Source organism: Dasypus novemcinctus, chromosome 28 (genome assembly GCF_030445035.2).
Source record: "Dasypus novemcinctus isolate mDasNov1 chromosome 28, mDasNov1.1.hap2, whole genome shotgun sequence".
NCBI lineage: Eukaryota > Metazoa > Chordata > Mammalia > Cingulata > Dasypodidae > Dasypus > Dasypus novemcinctus.
In genome coordinates, this window is record NC_080700.1 from 24239150 (window position 1) to 24261552 (window position 22403).

The following is a 22403-nucleotide window of genomic DNA, read 5'->3' on the forward strand; positions in this document are numbered from 1 at the left end:
ATTAGACCTGCCGGTAGCTTTTTGATACGAGAAAAACTACTCTAAATACCTCTTGCTGATTTCTGTAAACAGCATGCTTTTTCTCAATTTACAACATTATACCTTACAGCAAGCAATAATTACATAAAGCAAAGTGAAAAAAGTGGGGGAAAAAAAATCACCAGATAGCTCAGAACTGAAAATCACATGTCCTGAACTAGCTATCCAAGTAATTTTATGTACTTCAGTTATTTGGGTGTGTGTGTAGATTATCAGTCTTACCAGTGCCTATCAGAAACTCAAAACCTTTTATAATGTTTACTTTTACTTAAAAAAAAATGTGTCCTCCATGCAACATGCAGCTTTCCTCCCCGCCAAAGTTTTGTTTTGTTAAACTGAAATAAGATTAGGTCAAGACTTTTTCTCCCTGTTATTCACCAACAACAACAAAAAAAAAGGTGGGCAAAGCCATCACCTGACCTCAAAACAAAATTGACGTAACTGTGCTTATTGATATCCGTAACTGCCTGAGATGCTTCTCAGACCTGGCGGTCACCGTCAAGGTCACTGGCGTGGTTCTCTTAGGAGGCTCAGGTTCCTGCTGCCTGCAGCCTGAAGATAAATAGCAGACTTTAGCTTCCACCGCTCCTGGTCTCTTAACCTTCAAGAAGAACAAATGATCAGACCCAGCGCCAATCTACAAACCCAAAATCTATGTCCCAGGGCCTGCAGAGACATCCTTAGCTATCCGCCTTCCAGCCCTCAGCCGTGAGCCTCCTACAGGTCAAGCAGGTCCCAGGCCACTTTTGTCTTTTGAGGCTCCCCGTATATTAAAAAATGAAGAAATGCCAACACAAGGTCAAATCAATTGCAGTATGAGTGTTTACACTTAACAAACAACACTTTTCACATCTACATGAACATAACATTGAATTTTCATGCGGCCTTATTTCATAGATCATTTGATTGGAAAATCACCCCCCAAAGTCTTGATTTAAGGCACTCTGTAAACGTCAGGGCCGGACTAAACAGGCCTGGAGCCCTGGCCTGTCCACTAGCCTTGGTTCTTCCCAGGATGGCCCAGGCAGCCAAATGACGGATGGGTGGGTGGGTCCCTGGCGGCGAGGGCAATCAGGAGGAACTGGGGAGAGAAAGGTTTTTAGAAACGACTCTTTCTAGGGGTAATAATCAATTTAATTAGTTAAGGTAGTTTATTGGTTATGTGATGCCCACTGCATGTCTTGGCTTAATCCCGCAGATCTTTCTAATTCCCAGAACGCTGCCTAAAAGCATACTTTAGACATGATAGTAACTGGGGCCAACTTTCTGTTCTCTGAAATAGTGCTTATCAAATCAGTCAAAAAGCATTGAATGGGAGCCGGTGTAGTTCAGTGGTTGAGCACGTGCTTCGCATGTACGAGGTCCCAGATTCAATCCCTGGTACCTCTTAAAAATAAAATTAAAAAAGCATGGCCTGTTTTGTAGAAAAATCTAACTGGAGAGATCTTGTCCACTTGCTAGCTCTCTGGGATAATTGTATGAGAGCGTGTTTTTTTTTATTAAGACCACCCACTAGATAAGTAGGCTAAAGATAAGAGCAAATCACTCTCCTAAGGAAAAGAAACGAGCAGAAAAATACACGAGAAAATGCTAACCTTCCTTAGTAATTTAAAAATGCTAATTAAAGCAACCTTAAAGTAACATTTTATATAAACACTGAATTAGTAAACAAAATTTACTTATAACACCCAGTGCTGTGATGAACCAGGTGAACTCCTATACTGCCCGTGACATTATAAATCGGCATAACCTTTCGGAAAATCAATACAGCAACATATACCAGTAACTACAAAATGTTCGTATTCTTTGAAGCAGTTAACTCATGTCTGAGAATTGTAAGGAAATAAGTAAAGAAAAAGACAATATGCACAAAGATGTTTATTGCATTATCTAAAATTGAAAAAATTTGGAAGTAGGCTTAATTTCCCTAACCAGAGGAAAACAGCTAAGTGATTCACACTCTTTCAACCCTACAGCCATTAAAAACTATAGTTGTGAATATTAAATATCAGTGTTGAAAATAATAGATGCGAGAACTTGGTGAACCAGTACAACCCGATGAGAACTCACTCCAGCCTCCAGGCCTTCCCATCTCCCCAGGAGGCCTCCCTTGCCAGGTTGGCTTCTTCTCAATTCAAGTCCCTGCTTCAATTGAACTTCTTCAGTGAAACCTTCCTACTTGGAGTGGACACTCCCAGTCCTTCTTTTGGCTCCTTGCTAGAAATGATCACTCGGAAAGTATCTCTTTTAGTTGTGTGTTCCTTGGGGCGCCATCTGACTGCTCCCATGGGAATGTAAGTTGCCTGGTGGCCGTCTAGCTCACCACCTCATCCTCAGTTACTAGAAAACTACGGAGTTGACCTTGAAATCACAGAAGTGGGACAACTACCACCAAGCTCAAATGAGAACCTTGTTCCTTGTTCCATCCTTGGATTGATTGAGTCATCCTTCTTATCCTCAAACTGGAAAACCAGTCTACAAGCAGCCACTGATCTGGGCACACAGATTTTGTGCCTGAGCACCAAGCAGGCCATGTTGGCAAACAGAGCTTACTGCTTCTGTCCCTATTGTCATGCAGGAGCTATGTTGCACCAAGGCAAGTGCTCCAGTTGCTGCTGTGGGGACACCCTCCCACAGCCCAAGTCCCAGAGCCATGCCAGGAAGGGTCAGCCTTACTAGCCCATGCTACCCAACCAGGCTTGCCCACAAGGAGCAAGAGTAGGCTACCACTGGGTGTATTCTTTGGGGCCAGAAAGGTTGCCTGTCCTCCAATGCTTCCTAAGTCAGACTATCTTGATGTTGAAATTCCCAGCACTAGAGCTGTTCCTTCAAGCTAAAGTTCTCTATTAAATATAAATGTAGGAAGCAGATATAGCTCAGGGGTCAAGCACCTGCTTCACATATATGAGGTTCTGGGTTCAATCCCTGGTACTGCCTAAAAAAATGTAGGGAAGCAGATTTGGCTCAACTGATAGAGCATCTGCCTACCACATGGGAGGTCCAGGGTTCAAACCCAGGGCCTCCTGACCAGTGTGATGAGCTGGCCCACACGCAGTGCTGCTGCGCGCAAGGAGTGCCGTGCCATGTAGGGGTGTCCCCACGTAGGAGAGCCCCACGCATGGGTGGTGCAAAAAAATAGAGGGTGCAGGTTGCCCAGCAGTGGTGCCACACACACGAAGAGCTGATGCAGAGAGATGACACAACAGAAGGGAGACGCAGATTCCTGGTGCCGCCGACGGGAATGCAAGCAGACAGGGAGGAACGCACAGTGAATGGACACAGAGAGCAGACAACGGGGGGCGGGGGGGAGAGAAATAAAAGAAAAAATAAATCTAAAAAAAAGTATATATATATATATTATATATACATATATGTAAACACAGCACTTCACACCCACTAGGAAGGCTATAATTTAAAAAATTGATATTATATATATATATAATGATTATATATATCATATATATTGTGGTGGTTTGGAGCTGTATGAACCCCAGAAAACCTGCTCTTAAACTTACTCCATTCTTGGGGGTACGAATCCATTGTAAATAGGACCTTTCCATGAGGTATCAGTTAAGGTGTGGCCTGGGATGGGTCTTAATCCTCTTACCAGAGTCTTTTGTAAGTGGAATGAAATTCAGACAAACAGAGAGAAAAGCCACCACAAGCAAGAAGGTGAAATTCAGCAGAACCTAAAAGAGAACAGAGAGGCCAGGAGAGGCTGCCCTGTGCCTCGCCATGTGACAGAGGAGCCCGGGACCGAGGATCGCCAGCAGCCAGCTCTAGAACACCAGTTTTTGGGAAGAAACAATCTTTTTGATGATGATTTGATTTGGACTTTCTTTTAGCCTCAAAACCATGAGCTAATAAATTCCCATAACTTAGACCAGCCCATTGCATGGTATTTGCATGAGCAGCCAAGGGAACTAAAACATATATAAACATATTGCCTACATAAAAGAAGCCACATTCACGTGGCAGATCTCTATTCCAAGAACCTAGACCTTGTTGATAAAAGCAAATGCGGGGGACAGTGTTCCTGAATTCAGAGTACTTCTAAGAGGCCAAAGCTAAGTGGAATGATTTCTTTAGAGTCCTGGGGTAGTCCGAGGATAACGGGCTCCTTATAGGAGGAGGCAGGAGTAAAGCCAAGAAACCAAGTCAGCCCTTAGTCCAGGTTTCCATCAACCTTCTGGAGGTCTTTCATTGTCCAAACCTAACCTAGCACGAACCAGACTTAACTGCTGCTCTGTGCTTGCCTGCCAGGCATTTTGCCCTCTTTTACTCATTACTCAGAGTGCTGTGCAAACGTCAACATTGGGAACCTGACGCAGCGGCGGGAGTCGTGAGGTCCACCCCGTCCCAAGGGACGTAGCGTCATGGCTTGGAAAAGTGTGGAACAGGAAGGAGTGCTCCTTTAGACTGGGACGCCAAAGCTGCAAGCTCTACCCCAATACTCTTCCTAGGAGTAACGGACATGGCACGAGCCATAATATTGCTTGTTTCTTCCCTTCTGTTTTTCTCTCTCTCCTCCCCAAAATAACTCTCTTTGTGGTCCACAACAGACAAGGGGACGGTCCTCTTTTCTTTATTATTATTATTTTTTTTTGATTCAGCTACTTGCCTGATACAAAATGGGCATGATAACGCATTGTAGCTAGTATATATTTAGGTCCAATTAGACAGCCTGCCTCAAAATACAAAAATAAGGAAATACAAATACAAATCATTTTGCAACTGTTAAGTGCCACGGGAAGGCTATATATGAACTTGCCGTGGCTTGAGGCACAAGTATCAGGCTTGTGTCCAAACACAAAGTCCATGTTTTCCTGATGTTCAGCTGGGACAGCATCTCACACAGTCAGCCAACAACCAAGGAGATTGACTGATCATGAACGATGCTGCTCAAATTAGAAAAGTCAGGACTTTGTTGAAGCAAAAGAGAAAAGCAAAACAAAACAAAACAAAAAATCCAGCACTTCCAGCCCTCAAATAACCAAGCCTGAGTGCCATTTGTAGGAGAGCAACAACTAATCTTTTCCTCATTTGTGTAGGCTCTGGGGGAAAATGGAATTTGGGGAAACTATCAAGTAAGCTTATGTCATTAATTATTTGCTCATAAAATCCTGCATCCCAGCCTCTTGATCTAGCAGAGATCCAAGCAGGGATTTAGGTGCCAGGCTAGACCAGAAAACAAACTACTGCCTGTGTAATGGAACGTCCAAAAGACAAAGGCTCCATATTCATAGCCAATCCAGAAAATGTTATACTTGCTCCCACACATGGCTTGAGGATAAAGCAGCTCAACAGCTGCTCCTTTTGTGAGACCAAAGAGTGAGCGCATTTTAGTAAATGATGAAGGAGAAAGCTTACACCATGGTGTCCCATGGGCTATAATTTCTGCCCTATCCAGGAAGACAATTAAATAATGGACACATATCTACTATGTGAGAGATGGAATACTCATGTAATAGTAGCTATATTAATAGCAATTGTCAAAATTTATCAACAGCTTGTCCTATGAATAAAAACATAACATATTCTCTTATATTTTCCTTGAATCTAACCCATACCGGTAGGTCTTATTAGACCTGTTTCTACCAAAGGCATTCAGTCGTGGGCTGAGAGCAATATGGAACTGCATTCAAATCTATATGTATTCATCACGAAGCCTGTGTGTGCATTTTGTAAACTACATGGTCTTAAATCCTTGGGAACACTCTTGTTTTATTTCCACTTTGCCTTTGCCTGGAATCACCTACTCAAAGTTCTAAATCAGAGGAACACAATTGGGCATGCTAAACTGAGGAATTTGAAGAGATAAAAATGTAACTCAAAGCAGCATCCTTTATTCAAAAGTATCAAAAGCATATTTCGCCCATCCGCATTTCCAGCAAGTGTTCCTTTCAATTCTGCGTAAACCCAATTTTGCTGCTGGGGCCAATTAAATGGCCATGTTTTAATTTTGTTTCCATAGTTGAGGTACCTCTCTTTCTCTCACCGCGTGACCAAAGCTTTGATTAGACTTTAGCAAAGCCCCCAACCTTTGTTAAGAATGTTGTTAGGCAAACTGAAGTATTTTCAGATAATGTTCAATGTGAGCACGCTTGGTGGGAAGGAGGATGCCTCTTGTCTCGTTTAACTTATCAGTGTAGAAGCTGATAAAAGTTGATAGAGCTTTCAAAGATATGCCAGGTTATTTTAAACTGAGACAGTTGTAAAAGGCTGTCACTTTTACAGTACTTAACTCAGTTCAGTACAGCATATTGCTCTGATTTGTTCATTCAGCATATTATTTTACATTAATTGAGTTCATTTGATGAAAAACAGTCCCACTCTGTATAATTTCCAGCTAATGGCTTGGAAATCTTCTCATATTTTGCACCCATTAATTCACTGGATAGTTTTCAAAGAGTAGATACTTTAGGCAACCTGAGATATATCCCCGATAATTGGGATAATCTAGTTTTCCCTTTTAAGCAGAATCAGTGAGTTTATTTATTTTGTTTGCAATGGAACAGAGAGTACATCGAGGCATTGAATTTGTTTTATATGTGGCTTTGTGTTTATTCAGCCTAAATGATTTAATACACTTTGTGATGATGTCAAGCACCAATATGGACCCAAAGAGGCTTCTGGGTGCTAAGTTCAATACACAGTGGAAGTCCTTACAGAGATAATTTGAGAAAATGAATTTGCCCTTAGTTTACTGGGTTGGCTGATACCATTTGTTAGAAATATATGATGTTTTTTCACTTTTAAACTTCAATTACAAAATAATAAAAGAAAGAAAGAAAGGAATCAGAGAAGAAAATGGGTCATATCCACTATCACTAAATGTTTACTGAATATGGGAAATTGTGATGGCTGCGATTTTGCCTTATTTTTTTAGTTTTCAGCATCAATCTAGAAATAGTTGAAAATCATTTCCAATAGGTATGCATCATTTCTGAAAGCAGCAATCAATATTTCCTTTCCAATAGAAAGCAATCATTTTCTATCTCTTGATCTGATTGAAACTTCTCATGGATTTACATAAGAAATTATATTAAACAAAAGTTAGATATTATGAAATGAAGGCACCCAAAAAATCCAGCATTTTCTTCATCTTTGAACAAAGACTACTTACTAATCAAGTGGATAATAATAAGGGATAATGTCATATTTCACTTTGGAAAAAGAAAGTTTTTCTTCTCAAATTTAAGGATGATCCAGGTAAATCAAGGAGGACTTTGAAAAAAAGACGAATCTATCTAACTAGGAACCTTCCGTGTATTTAAATGCATTTGATCAAACACTTCCAAATTCACATAAATCTTTTCTCCATGGATAAGAAATCACAAGCATATAAATGGCAAAGAATTTGATTCAGACAAACCGTGGGTACTACATTTACCATACAATTTATTTAGAACCAAATACCCTTATATCAATACTTGGATACAGAAAACCCACAAAGTAGTCACTAATGCAACGCTTTCATTTTACAAGTGTTCAGTTTTTATTTGATGCCGGGGAACTAGGTGTATAACCTAAGTAGCATGTTCCTATCCTCAAAGAGGTTACAGGAAGATCAGTTCACAGGGGGCCCAGAATGCTCTGGAATTTGAATTTGATCCATCACACAATGTGGAGATATTGGTTATTAATCAGGAGAGAAAATGATGAGGAAAATTACTTTGGCAGTGGTTGCAAAAGAGAAGAGTTTGAAGATGGAAAGACCAAATTCCCTAGTGTTTATTAAACAGATCCACCATGGACTATGCAATAGCAAACTGACTAAAGGAAGAGATCCCTCAAAAACAGCTCTAACCTTCTAAGCGCAGGCCCAGGGACTGTATTAAGAAAGTCAGCACTTACCTAGCAGGAGCCACTAAAGTGCCTCCATACAACATTAAATTACATCGAGTACTATTCAAGAGTTCTGAGAAACAATTTCTGAAGGAACGGCAGAGAACTTCTCAGTCTTCACAGAAAGGATTCACAAGCTTCTCCAACATCTGTGGCTTGAATGCAGCTTTTTTTTTTAAGAGTTATTTTATTTATGTATTACCACGCCCCTGGTTGTTTGAGCTCGCTGTCTGTTCTCTGTGTCCATTCGTTGTGTGCTCTCTGTGTCTGCTCGTCTTCTCTTTAGGAGGCACCGGGAACTGAACCTGGGACCTCCCATGTGGGAGAGAGGTGCTCAATTGCTTGAGCCATTTCCGCTCCTTGCTTTGTTGTTTCTTTCGTTATCTTTCCTCTTTGTGTCTCCTTTTTGTGTCATCTTGTTGTGTCAGCTCGCTGTCTTGCTCATCTTCTCCAGGAGGCACCAGGAACCAAACTCAGGACCTCCCATGTGATAGGCAGGAGCTCAATCTCTTGAGCCACATCTGCTTCCCAGCCTTTTTTTTTTTTAGGCTATAGAAGAGGCCATTCAGATGCTTATAAGATTGCTACTTTTTGCTTTAAAGAATACCTTTCTGTTATTCTTTAGTTGTAGGTTTCCCCAAAGCCTCTGGTCTGACTGCATCAGGTAGCCCTTCACTAAGTAGCAATTACTTTGCTAAAACAGTGACTCTCAGATGACTTTTTTCTACACTGCCCTATAAATTCCTCATGTGTAAGATTGGTAGGTAACTCATATCTACCTGACCTATAAATAAATCATGATAAATGCTTATAAAGAGGGGAAGGATGAAATGGGAAATTAATCCTAGGAATTCCCTTATGTTCATCATGAGTCATATGTCATGTGACACTGTAAAAAAAAGTCTTAGAAATCAGTTGACCTTGATTTCCGTCTTCCTCATACCTTGTGAGAGACATTACGATTTCAAGGATTTGTGATGTAGCAAAGGTAGCATAATAACCCATATGCTGAAAATCAAGCTACAATGCAGTTTCCTGCTCTATGAAACACTAATTGACTGGTTGCCCTAGACCATCTCTTCTGGGGTTAAGGTTCTTCTATAAGAGGCAGAAGTTCTACTGCCAGGCACGTGCCCTGTGTTGGCTTCCAGTCCATCCTTTCTGGATCTTCTCATGACCCTTTTCAACGCCCTTCGGCAGATACTCACCCCAATGTCTCCTTTTTAGTACACCGTATCACTTGCTGCTTGTGGCACTTTGGCAAATGACTTCACCTCCCTCGACCTCAATCTCCTCCTCTGGGAAGTGGATCTACTGATAGTTCTCACCTCGGAAGGCTGTTCTCGGGTTACAATGCGCTAATCTGTGCACATCACTTCATGCTACTAATATTAATAGGATTGTTGCCCCACTGTGAGATAAGAGAGCAGGAATTTAGGGCTGGGCTGGATGTAGACTTCTCTGCTCCCTTTTTCGACCCACTCTGTTCACAGAATCATGTTGGCCAAGAAGAAAAGGGATAGGCTTTCACTCCATAGGTGGGCCTGCAACTCAATTGCAAGGTGGCTGAATCGATTATTTTAATTATCCTATAGGTCAGGGGCTTCTTAACCAAGGGTCCGTGAGCTTGAATTGAAATTCAAAAAACATTATTCCTGTGGGGCCGTGTTGGTACAGGTGTGATGTATTTATTAAGTAACACACAGTATAGTGTGGACTTAGTAAGGGGTCCGTGGTTTTCACCTGACTGGCAAAGGGATCCAGAGAACAAAAAAGGTTACGAAGAACCCTTGTTGTAGAGGGATAAATTGGTGAATCCACCTATTTTTCTCAGTATATACTTTCAGTTAAAATAGTCATTAACCAGAGATGACCCTAATTTGCCTTTGCTAGAGTCTTGACCACACCATTGTCAATTGATTATGTGAAAAATCAATCCAGGGGAGCAGGTGTAGCTCAGTGGTTGAGCTCCTGCTTTTCATGTATAAGGTCCCAGTTTCAATCCCTGGTACCTCCTTAAAAAAAAAAAATCAATCCATACCCTTGGTCCTTATTCTAAGAAATCAGAATCTAGATAGGTTTATTGAAAGAGCAGAATGGAATACCGTTTGGTGTTTGTATCTACAAATAATTTGAGTTTTTGATAAGAGTTTTCACATCTGTTCCTTTTAGGGTTTCTTAGAGCTTGATTCGAGCTAAATTTGAGGCTTATGAGATTTGTGACTTATTTTGAAGAATTACATAATAGCTGTGTGATCATCTTCTCAGTTGAATACAATATAGCCATTGAATGATGACCATTTCTACCAGCTTGTTTGAAAGTTTGTTGTGATTTATAAAAACGTAATGTAATGGGGAAGTGGATGTGTTTCAAGTGATTGGGCTCCCGCCTACCACATGGAAGGTCCCGGGTTTGGTTCCCAGTGCCTCCTGGAGAAGAAGGGCAAGACAGTGAGCTGGCACAATGGGCTGGTGCAACAAGATGATGCTACAAGAGACACAAAGAGGAAACACAATTAGAGAGAGAAAGCAAAGCAGGGAGCAGAGGTGGCACAAGCGACTGAGCGCCTCTCTCCCACTTGGGTTGTCCCAGATTTGGTTCCCAGTGCTTCCTAAAGAGAAGACAAGTAGACACAGAGCACACAGCAAATGGGCCCAGAGAGCAGACAGCGGGCACAAACAATGGGGGGGGGGAATAAATAAATAAAACACATCTTTTTTATAAATGTAATGTTAGGATGAGTGGGGCCAGATCATCCAAATTTCTATCACTTTATTATACAGAGGAAGAAACTGAGTTTCAGAGAAATTAAGTAACCTGTCCACAGTTTCATAGCTAGTAAGTATCAAACATTGCAGTTATGAAGTTATTAAAAAGTTAAATCCCAGGTTATCTGCCTTGAAGTTCCATGCTCTTTCCACGGTACCAGTATACTACAAATGCTATGATTGTTCATTACTTAGAGAAATCGATCTACCTTGCAGTTAAAAATGGCAATTGCTCGGAAATTTTCATTGCCTATTTGAAGGGAAATTTGAATATTTAATTTACAATTGGGCCAAGATCCATGATAACTTCGGTTTCACAAGTGATCAGTGTCTCCATTCTGAAGATGAATACCTTCCCTTGAGCTTTCAAAAGTGATGTCTTAGCAGCCTCTTGCTTTAGTCACCCAGGGTCCCTGTCAGAAAGAGAGGGAGAGGGAAAGAGAGAGAGAGAGAGAAAGATCCAGCTGGGAATCGAGGGCTTGCTTCAAAGCTTTTCTCTTCAGAGGAAAGAAATCTTGTGAATTTCATTAATGTCAACAAGATCTGAGAAGACTGAAGTATTTAAGCCCTTGGGCATCTCTACCCTACTAGATGCTGTGGCTATTTTAAGTTTTTGGTTGAAAAACTATTGCAACTCCTGAACCTCCTGAACCAAGACTTTGGACATATCCATTGTTAGGTCAAAACCTGAGAGTATATTGAAAAGCATCACTTTCCACAAGGATGTGAAGCCAGCCAATGGAGCTAAGGCTAAGCACAGACCAAACCAGAAACAGAAACAGGGAAGCGGACGTGGATCGACTGGTAGAGCGTCCACCTACCATATGGGAGGGTCCAGGGTTCGGTACCGAGGGCCTCCTTCCTGGGGTGGTGAGCTGGCCCACTAGCAGAGCTGCCACACACAAGGAGTGCTGTGCCACGTAGGGGCACCCCTGCATGGGGGTGCCCCATGTGCAAGGAGTGTGCCCTGCAAGGAGAGCTGCCCCACGTGAAAAAAGCACAACCTGCCAGGATTGCAGCCCACACATAGAGAGCTGACACAGCAAGATGACGCAACAAAAAAGAGATGCAGTTTCCTGGCGTCACCAAGGGTGCAAATGGACACAGAAGAACACACAGTGAGTGGGCACAGAGAGCAGACAACAGGGGAAGGAGGGGGAGAGGAATAAATTAAAAAATAAATCTTTAAAAAAACAAAAACAAAAAAACCCAGAAACATCCAGAATTCCAAATGGGGTGCCATATGTTATGATTGAGAAAAAAAAAATCAGTCCCCTCAAAGCAACATAGCAAAACTAAAAATTAGGATTCTAAATGCAGATCACCTCATAATAAATCCCCTCAAAGTCTTCTTCTCTTACCCAATGCAGGAAAATGAATTTCATCCTAGGTTTTTGTCCCCTCCCATTCCTTTTGCCTTCCTTTCCCTCATCTCCAGAAGAGGTCAGGCTGGAATGAATAGTTCCTTCACCTGTAATTAGCCAAAACCTACAGGAGAAAATTTGTTTATTCCAAAACCGGTAAAACTATTTCCATAAAGTAAATTGAGCCCACCAATCCCAACTGAACAGATATTTTTTGGCAAAACAGATGTTGACAAATTTGATGTATGAATTGGAATGAAAAATATCTTAAAAGATAAAAATACAGCCACATCCCTTTTTCCCTTTCTTAATTCAGGCTACGATGGAAAAATATAAAAAACAAAAATTCAAAAGCAACCATTGGGAAGGCCATAAGCATGATGAGTTACCTTTTGAGTGACATCTTTTAATGCCGTGTTCTATCTTTTGAACAGATTTGTCTTGAAGACTTTCAGTTTTGTTTCACACACACACAAAGACATTCCTGTTTAAATACTACTAAGCACAAACAGCGAATTACCTTTTTGGTCATCTCAAATCCACTAAACGCAAAGGGGAAATTAGTTCACAGATCACCCAACGGAAAAATCCATGAGAGTTTAATGTCACCAAGAAACATTTTATACTAACAAGGTGTTCGGTAAGTTCCACTTGCACCTTCCTGCCAAGACCTGAACCCAAGCCCAGGGCTCGCTTTCTCCTGCCACAGTGGACGACATCATCAAAACCCCAAGGGGAAGGAATGCAGCTCCAGCGCTGAGCGGTGATTAGCCGTGGCAGGTCTTGACAGGTAGAACTCCTTCCAGTTCAGCCTGGGAGCGCGTGGAAATTTTTTACTTCAGCATTTGGGGGAAGAACAAAACTAAATCTTTCTGATGCAGAAAAAAAAACAAGTTTGTTTCATCTGTGATGTCTTTTCTATTTTTTAAATTCCACTCATTGTAGCGAAGTGACACTGTCCTGACGAAAACGCACCCTGGAACCAGAGTTCCTGTCACCTGCTTAGCAGCCCGGACATTTCACCCGGAAAAATGATAGGACAGATGTGCCTTTTGCTCTCTTTTTTCCCCATATTGATTAACGCCCTAATACCGAGAGGCGCTGGATCTGTGTTCGAGTGACACGTGTGCACAAAATGATGGCACTTATCCCACACGCACGTGGAAGGAGAAAACGCGGCAAAGTCGAGAAGGGTGGAGGCAAACCATTGGCATCAGCAGCGATTTCTTTCAAAGCCTTGGTTTTATGACAGTAATTTGACCTTCCCTGCACTGAAAGAATCCGTTTACCTGGCTCAGTGACTGGTGCTTGTTGGGGGGGGGGGGGGGGTGGAGGGGGGCTGGGTGAAGCTGTCCTATCAGGTTAATTATCTTCTGATTGTCTGAGATATTTGCCGTTTTCAACAGTGAAAGTGCTTTGGTGTACTCCAGAGGTAACACGAGCCAGCTTGTTATCGAGCATGATGAAACTGAGTGTCATGAAATTGGAGTTTTCAGAATGGGCATTCTGCGTGAAGAAAGCTTGGTGACGATGGTCTGAGCGTGACTGGAGTCATCCCTTATTGTTTCCTGATTCGCTCAGGGAGTTTATAATTGAGTTTCCCAAGCTAATGTTTCCTTTAGGAAAGCTTGGTGTGTTGACTTTTAAAAGTACCAAGCTCAGCACTTGAGGGCCAGAGTTGGGCACAGGTGCTCACTTCCTGTAGACCTAATGCAGCTGCCTTCCAGGTGTGTAAGTTGGGCACAGGTGCTCACTTTCTATAGCCCTAATGGACCTGCCTTCCAGCTGTGTAAGTTGGGCACAGGTGCTCACGTCCTATAGACCTAATGGACCTGCCTTCCAAGTGTGTAAATTGGATACAGCTGTCAACTTCCTGCAGCTCTAATAGAGCTACCTTCCAGGTGTGTAAGTTGGACACAGGCGTTCACTTCCTGTAGACCTAATGGAACTGCTTTCCAGCTGTGTCATCTAGATCTTTCCTTTAGGGTGCAGTGTTCCTGCTTCAGTTTGGAGATTTTCAGATTCAACAGAAGCACTGCTCTTCCCAAAATCCTGCCTATTTATTTTTTTAGTCACTGAGGGAAAGTAGAGGAAGATTTAATAAATTAGTTCACCTGCTTGGTACCAAATGACTAATTCTTCAGGCATGTCAAATAAGCAATTTGAAGAAAGCATTTATTTGTTTTATATTTCCAATGCCTTAAATAATACTTTTATTTCCAAATAACTCCCTTGGGTTTCAAGAAGAGCTATACATTTAACATTTCAGAGTATTAAAAACAACGACAACAACATTAGATTCAGAAAAATCCTAATCTGAATTCAACTTTCCTTGAGCCTCCCAGTGGCCAGCTGCCCATTCCTTTAGTGCTCTTTATGTCTCTAAGGAAACTCAAGCCTCTGACTTAAACAAGCAGATAAGAGCTTGCTCAAGACATGGGTTCCAGTGGTACATAAAGCAACAGAAGAGACACACACTACCCCGAGGTTCTTGGTCTAGGAAGCATAAACCAGTGTGATAGGTGGAAGCCATCCTTGGATTCTACATAGAGGACAGCTATTTAAGCTTCCTCAACTAGAAGCTAAGTGCCCTTTTTTCTTATTGGCAGACCCTGCATTGCCTAGTAGTGTGCTCAAGTCAGCGGAGAGAACATCATGCAATAATACCTGTGTCGATGCCACCACCAAAGACATTCTTCAGTAGAAAGAAGCAGAGCTAAACACAAAATGCCAGTTCTGGCACTAACTTGAGAAGTTTTAGCCACCAAAATGGCCCCTCCTCCCTGGCTTTGCTTTACCTTTTGCTGATTTTTTACCCCTTTCACTACAATAACAATGACTAAAGAAAAGAACGGAGCTTCTACCCAGTCTAGAAGTTGAAACCAGGCTAAGAGAGAATGTTTAAGCAAAATCCCACATGACACGCTCAGCTGCAGCTCCGGGTCCACTGGGTCGCAGATATCTGTGTGAACTGTAAATGTATCTGATCTAAGTTCCCTTTTCAGTGGCCCTCGGTGACAAGGAGTTACGATGGTCACGAGCTGAATTCGTGTGCGAGGAGGATGACATCAACTAGACAAGAAACTGGGTATTTACACAGATGTATCAGTTCTAACCAGAATGGCAAAGTAGACAGAGAAAGCATCTGGGTTAGAATAATTTAAAGAGGGATTGGTTAGGAAAGAGTATACAGGTTCTGATGCTTAAAGATATTGCCTACATAGTCAACAAAAATTCAACATTGAGAGTCACAAATGGGCTTAAAACCATCCTTCACCAGGAACAACTTTTAAGCAGTAGTTGCATAATTTCTGCAAGCAAGCATCTCTAAGAAGAGGATAAAAACTCTTTGTTCTGCTCTGCTTGCATGGGATCCCTTTAGAAGCACAGAATCTGGTTTAAGCCATTGTTATAGTCCTATTTGTTTGGTTATAAATAAAACATATCTTTTCCATTATCAATATACCTTTCTAACTGACAAACATAAAATAGATTCCCAGCTTCCTAAATGGAAACGTCCTCTTCCTAATCAGTATTGGCAATTGTAAATAACCATCTTTTTATTTTCAAAGCATCCTAGTCTCACAAACAGATTTTTCAACAGTGTCATGTTTATTTAAAAGGGTGAGCTTAAACTAATCACCTCCATTTCTCCTCAAAGAAAATAATACAGCAGTTTTGAAATGGAGACCACATTACTCAAATGCCTCTCAAAATACTTTGGCACTAGACTGTGCAATGTCATCATTACAGCATGCAAAATAAGGGGTGTGTTCCTTTCTCTGTTCTCCACCCCACACACACACACCAATGATATACATTCTGCAACCATGAAATATTCCAACTCCAACTCACTTTTGGAATAAGCAACTTCTGTTCTCTCTTTTATCGTTGGCTTTACACACTGTTGGGAAACAACAACAACAAAAAGTCACTTAGTTTACTTACTCCTACAGTTAAATATTTTTAAAAAATAAGAATAGGTTATTCTTGAAATAAATTGGTGCTTGTCAATGCTGCTTTTCGAGAAGGCAGTGGAAAAAACAGGGTGTTTTAAGCTTTCCATTGTGTGCAGACTTTCCAACCCATCAGGAAAATATGTCCATCCAGTGATCAGTTCGGTTCTTGACCTTTGGTCTAATATGCCAACAAAAGGTCCCATTTATTAGTGATTAGTAGATGTATCTTTGTCGTAGGGAATTGCATCAAGGCTGCCACAACCCAGCCTCATTATCACCGATTTTATTTTCCCTGTGCCCTCGAGTGGGGGGTTGTACCAGAGTCTTTGAGGCCACCTTCTCGCAAGTCCACCGCTCTCATGACCACGAGGAGCTGATCGGGGATGAAATTTGGGGGCAGGAGGTGCACAAAGATCAGTCAAAGACACTGCCTGGACACTGTCCCCAGCCCCCACTGAAATCCTGGGAAGTTGAAGGCGTTCCTAATTCCTCATAGATGCATCTCCAGCCTTTTCCTTGTTCCACCTGTTCTCCCACCAGTCCCCTATTCTGATTCTTTTGTTGCTCTTTTTCTGCTACCCCCCCCACCCCACTTTGGACTTCCTTCCTAACACAGCAATAAATGTAAACAACCCGAGCACACAAGCCCCTTCCTTCTTTTTTTTATTCAACTCCAAGACCTTCCTCTCTGGGAAAGCTCCCCTAAATGCCGCACCCCTGTTCTCCTTCCTAACGTAGAGATTTCTAACTGCCCTGGCCGTTGAGATCTCAAAGAGCAAAAACAGTCTGTTTGCTTCCAGTGTGTATTTGGGGCACGTTTCTTGTTTTGTTTGCTTCTTAAAAGTTTCTTTTGGGAGGCGGATGTGACTCAAGCAATCAGACTGCCGTCTACCCTGTAGGAGGCCCTGGGTTCAATTCCCAGGACCTCCTGGTGAAGGCGAGCTGGCCCGCACCATGGAGAGCAGACAGCCTGCGCCGCAGAGAGCTGGTGCAGCAAGGTGACACAACAAAGGGAGACGCAGCGGAGAGACACAGCAGACCAGGTTGCTGAGGGGGCCTAAGCAATTGAATGCCTCTCTCCCACGTCCAAAAATCCCGGGATTGGTTGCCGGTGCCTCCTAAAGAGAAGACGAGAAGACAAGCTGACACTGAAGAACACACAGCGAATGGACACAGAGAGCAGACAGCGAGCACAGGGGGCAAGGAATCTTTAAAAAAAAAGTTTATCTTTGCTACTTGGCTCAAAAACAATCAGGCAGGAACCCTTTTGTTCAAACATCTCAATCTCTTGTGTGTTGTCTCTAGCCATCCTATTTGGATATTTTGGATGGTCAATGACTGTGTAAATCAAACGTTAAATTAACTTAAATCTATCTTTCCATGTGACAGCAGAACGATTTCCATCATGAGGACAAAAAACCACCTAATTGTGAACCACTCTGCGTGCATCCATTGCAAGAAACTGATGTACATTACGGTCACATGACTCGTAATCTCTTTCTCTGTCTTTGAAAATAAGTAATTTTTCTGCCTGCCTTTCACCACGACCAAAAGAAACCAATCAGGATGGCAATTTATTTTCTCTGCACTGAAGAAGACAGTGATTTTTCTCTAATAAGGGTCTGGAAAAATCAAGCAAAACTCTGCTTATCTAGGCTGTGTGGAATTGTAATTATTACAGTTATTATTGTTGAACTATTGCTAAGCCTTTTTTAATGTCAAAATAACTGGGGAAAAGAGGTTTTGAAACATCATTTTCCCTCTACTATTTCCACATTCAAACAAGATAAATATTTGGGGACATATTTGCAATAGGAATAAAATAAATCCTCTATTGGTAGAACACACCTTTTCAAATTGCACTGAAGGCACCTGGCCCTGCCTCTGTGGCCCGGAAGCCGACACCTTCGCCCCACCCTGGCTTCTCTTGGCCATCTGGTTGCACTTTACTTTCGTCCTTGGTAAGAGGGGGGTGATGTCAGAGGCGTAATAGTGTTACCAAAACCCTTGGATATCTGAGTGAAATGCCACGTGAAAATGTTTAGGGCTGCTCCTCGGAGAAAACCGTTGGGAAATTCTGACGGATTAGATGGAAGCAAAGGGGCCCCCATTTTGGTCAGATCCCCACCCCCTTGGGTGCCTCCTCCAGACGTCTCCCAGGTTGGGTGCAAGCAGATAGATCTTCTCCACACGGGTTGAGACTGGGTTCACTGGGGATCTCAGGATATCTCAGGCACAGTTTCCCCAAGGCCTTTGAAAACCAACCGTCCACTGCCATGGCCACTTCCAGGCTCCGGTGGCTCGGCCTCAGTTGGGGTCTCCAGGAATCCCACTGGAGATGACCTATTGCTCTGGACTTAGATACCAGAGACTCCAAACTTACTTGGTGGTGGCCCCAACTCCCTAGGAAACCCTTAGGAACATTATTCAAACGTTCCTTAGTACATTTGCTTCCATCCCACCTGCACCCAGAATGGTCGAAATCATTTCAGATACCCGAAGGCTTGAACTCCTGGTCTTTACAGGGAAAAGCATCCACCATGCGGAAAAAAGCAACGAAACACATGGTATGAGCCAGACTTCTCATTCCAAACTCTATCGCCTTTGGGCCACACAAGCCTGACCACCCAATCTGATGGTAGACCTTTCCTTCTAGATATGCCACACTGTGGTTCTGAAGCACCCAAGGGCTAAGGGAACACTCTTGGGGAACAGATTCGGGACAGAGAGCCCCTTATTTGTCATCTGTATTATAACTACAATGAGCTCGCTTTCTTTCCCTGTGCAAGTTCCATATTTTCAATCCGCTTTCATCAGCTCCAATCTGAAATTTTGTGCTCTCGTGTATTTGGTACCACTCCTAAAAAACTCAGCGAGGTCACGTAAAAATGTCAAAGGTCTGCGGCTCCTGACACGCCTGCAGAGAAAATGCCCAGACCGATGGGTAGGACTTTGGGGGAAACGTGCCAAGAAATTAACTGTTCTCTTTGTGTGTTTGCATGAACCAGTGAACTCCGGGGACGGCATCGACTACAGCCAGCAGAAGAGGGAGAACATCGGCGACTTGATCCAAGAAACCCTGGAAGCCTTCGAGCGCTATGGAGGAGAAGATGCTTTCATCAACATCAAGTACATGGTCCCTACTTACGAGTCGTGCTTGCTGAACTAGCGGTGAGGACGGCTGGGACGAGAGGAAGGCTTCCGTTAGAGCGCTGCTCATCTGTCTCCGCTGCTCTCAGCTTCTCCTGCTCTGTGACTTGTCCTGCTTTCTTTCCTACAGCTGCTGAAACAGTGGCTTCTGGGCCCTTGGACTGTTTGCCCTATTGAGAGCAAGGCTTTCCAATACATAAATAGTGCCTGTTTCTTAGATTACAATAGTGTACTGTGCTTATTTGTTCGAAGAGAAGAATTGCCTCTTTATCCAGCTCAGACAGAAGCAGGAGTCCGAGTTAAACCTTCAGTTGTACAGACAATAAAACTATAATTTTTCATACGCAATTCAGCAGTTGCTGTCCTGTGCCTGCCTGCCCTGAGGGTGATGTCAGAGGTAGTCAGGGAAGAATTCTGCTGACTGCTTAATAGGTGTTTGTCATGGACGAGAAGCATCCCGTTCAACAGAGCCTCTCTAGCAGCTGTGCAGAATAATGTGCTTTGACATTCAATAAAACTGTTGAATCTATATTCCAATTACAGCGGGAAATTTTTGCAGCCTGTTATGAGCCTTCGCTATAAATGTAATTAATGCTTCTAGCTCACTTGTGATCTGGGCTGGCAGGGGCTTTTCAGTTTATAGTTGGGTGGGTGGATGGGAGTTGGGGGCGGGGAGCTGGGCAGTGTTTAAATATGAAATGGAACTTTGCAAACATGGTTGGGAAAAAATAAAAAAGCCAGTTGGAACCTCTGTCCCTCTGTATTATGGCATACTGCATCTCAGGACCTGGGGAGTTATCGACAAAATGTTATCCCGCAGTTTGGTTCAGGCATTTAATCATTTTTGAAAATGACTTATATGCATCTTAATGATCAGCCATTGAAACAAATCCCATTTTTTTTCCCCCTGGGCAAGGTTTCTCCCCTGTTGCCTACTCCTACCAGTTTGATGGGTTTTATGGCACCGCTTGGGGAATCTGACGTCAGTATTTTGGAATCTTATTGAGAAAAAAAAAAAAAAAAAGACATGCACTTTTTCATTCAACTGAGAAACGAAAAAGGCGCCCCAATAGAAGACAAACTGTGAAGCAATCAGACTTGGGCACTGCCTTTCTAACCATGCTGGGCCATGAGCTCAGGGCCTTTGAAACTCAGCCCAGAAAACTTCCTAAAGACAGAAAACTGGCTCAACACCTGAGAAGTGCTACAAGACCCCAGAAATGGGAAGCCTAAAGTATCTCAATTCAGCAGCTGAATACAATGGCCACATGAAAGCGAAAAAGTCCACTGAGTTCCTCGCTGTCCTCAGCTTTTTGGTACTAATGAATCAAGGCACGACTTTCCAAAGGCAAACACTCAAGTTGAAAACTCTTTCATGGTTCATCTTCCTCTGTCACTAGCTGAGCATATGGCATCGAGCCTCTGCGTAGCCACTACCTGGCTTCTGTAGGCATCCTTGAGGCTAAACGGACGTGCGTGATGGGATAAGACAAATTCACTTTTTTGTACAATTTTTCGAGAAGACATAGCTAAGAGTAGATATCAAGAGAGTTTCTCTCCAAACACTGATGTTCAATTGCACCCATTAGCTGCTGTCCTTGAATTGGTGATAGGGGACACCAAAACCAGTTCCATAAATCAGAGCCTCTTGGTACCACAAAAGTTAGTGCTAGAATGGTCTCTAATGGCCCCATCAGGACACACAGAAACGAACGAGCCTGGGCTTGTGAAAACTGCCCGGTTGGGAGAAGGCCCAACCACTTAGCAAATTCAGAGGCCTAACTTTGGTTTGGAATGAAAACATTCAGGTTCATGTCCCAGCTCTGTCAATGATTACCTGGGCCACCCTGGGCAATTACTTTAACCCCTCTGAGCCTTGGGTTTTCTCATCTGGAAACTGGAGCTCATTCCTACCTGCGGGAATGTTCTAAGAATGAGAGGGGTCGTCTCTGTAAGGTAATTTGTGGTTTCTGATACGGGTTAACCTTTTTCTTCAGAGAAATGACATGTATATAATGCCTGGTTTCTATCCTGGCAAAGCAATACATATCTGAAAAATCCCCAAACGCTATGACGTGTCCTACCTGGCAATGGTGGTTTATTTGAAAGAAGGAGATAACTTTGCACAATACCAAATAACTGTAGATAGCACTGCCTTCTCTTGTGAATGGGCGCACACATATATGCACGCTTAGCTTTACCAGTAAAGAAAATAGGAACAGCTTGCTTTTTTCTGGCAGGTGGTCCACGCAAGGTTTATCTTCTACTTCCCCCCAAATAACTTCTGATTAACTAAGAAGAGATAGACGCAGTCAGGTTTTAGATCTCACAGTGAGACAGCAGCTTCTTTCACCTGCTATGTTTTCACATCGCAGCTTCCTTTAGAAGTTCTTTTAAAGGACTAAAATGATGGCAAGTGGGAGATATTGAACCCAAGTGTATTAGGCAAGGTGTTTGTTTGTTTTATGATCGGGTTGGATTTACTCAGAAACCCCATTCAGGTGCCTCCGTTCCTTAGGGGTTGGAGAGTCAGAGGGTGTGAGTAGAATGGGGTCTGGTTTCAACTCACTTTCCTAGCCTGGGACAGTCCCTGCTTCATAGGGTCCCCGTAAGGACCAAATGAGACGGGAAGCCTGGTGGGTGGAGCTCAGGATGTAGGAATCAGGCAGAACTAAGTTAGAAGTTGGTTTCTGATGCTTAGCAGCCCGGTGTGACCTCTCTGAAATTCAAATTTCTCAGCCCCACACGGGCTCAGTAACATCTACCTGGGATGCTGGCTGTGAGCATCGGAGCAAATGGCTCAGCAGGCTTCCCGGCTGGGTAAATGCAAGCTTGCCAGGGTTTTCCTGTGAAAGCCACTAGCCTGGGGCCTGGAGCAGGGGAAGCCCTTGAGGCGTGTGGCGGGGGTGGGAAGCAGCTAGTTCCAATCCTGCCTAACGATGGCCCCCGGGGCCAGGTGGGGTGGCTCTGGCCCCCTGACTGGCAAGTACCTCGGTTAGGACACAAGACCAAGTGAGAGAGACAGCAGAGTTTTCCCAAGCCCACCCGCCTCCTGGGAGCCATCTCCCCGGGTGCAGCCTTGTGTCTGGGCCCAGCTTCGCCTTCCCATCAAACCCCCGAGAAGTAGGCGAGGGCAACACCGCAAAGGTCGAAGGTTCTAGGAAATGGTCTGTCTGCCTGGAAACACATTCTTTTCAAAATGAAAGATTTCCTAAGCCAACCAAGAAACCCTTCAGTCTTTCTGGGGTTCACGTCCGTGAGCTCCCCAGAAAAA

The 22403-nt window shown here is 43.1% G+C and overlaps 1 protein-coding gene across 1 annotated transcript in view; it reads left to right on the forward strand.

Moving 5' to 3' along the window:
• The window catches only part of PACRG (parkin coregulated), a 593567-nt gene extending 574090 nt beyond the window's left edge, over window positions 1–19477 (forward strand). Inside the window, exon 5 of the mRNA XM_004466005.2 lies at window positions 18988–19477. Within this exon, the coding sequence (XP_004466062.1) occupies window positions 18988–19148 (161 nt within the window). The 3' untranslated portion in view covers window positions 19149–19477. The remainder of the gene's footprint in view (window positions 1–18987) is intronic.
• Window positions 19478–22403: the final 2926 nt, after the last annotated feature.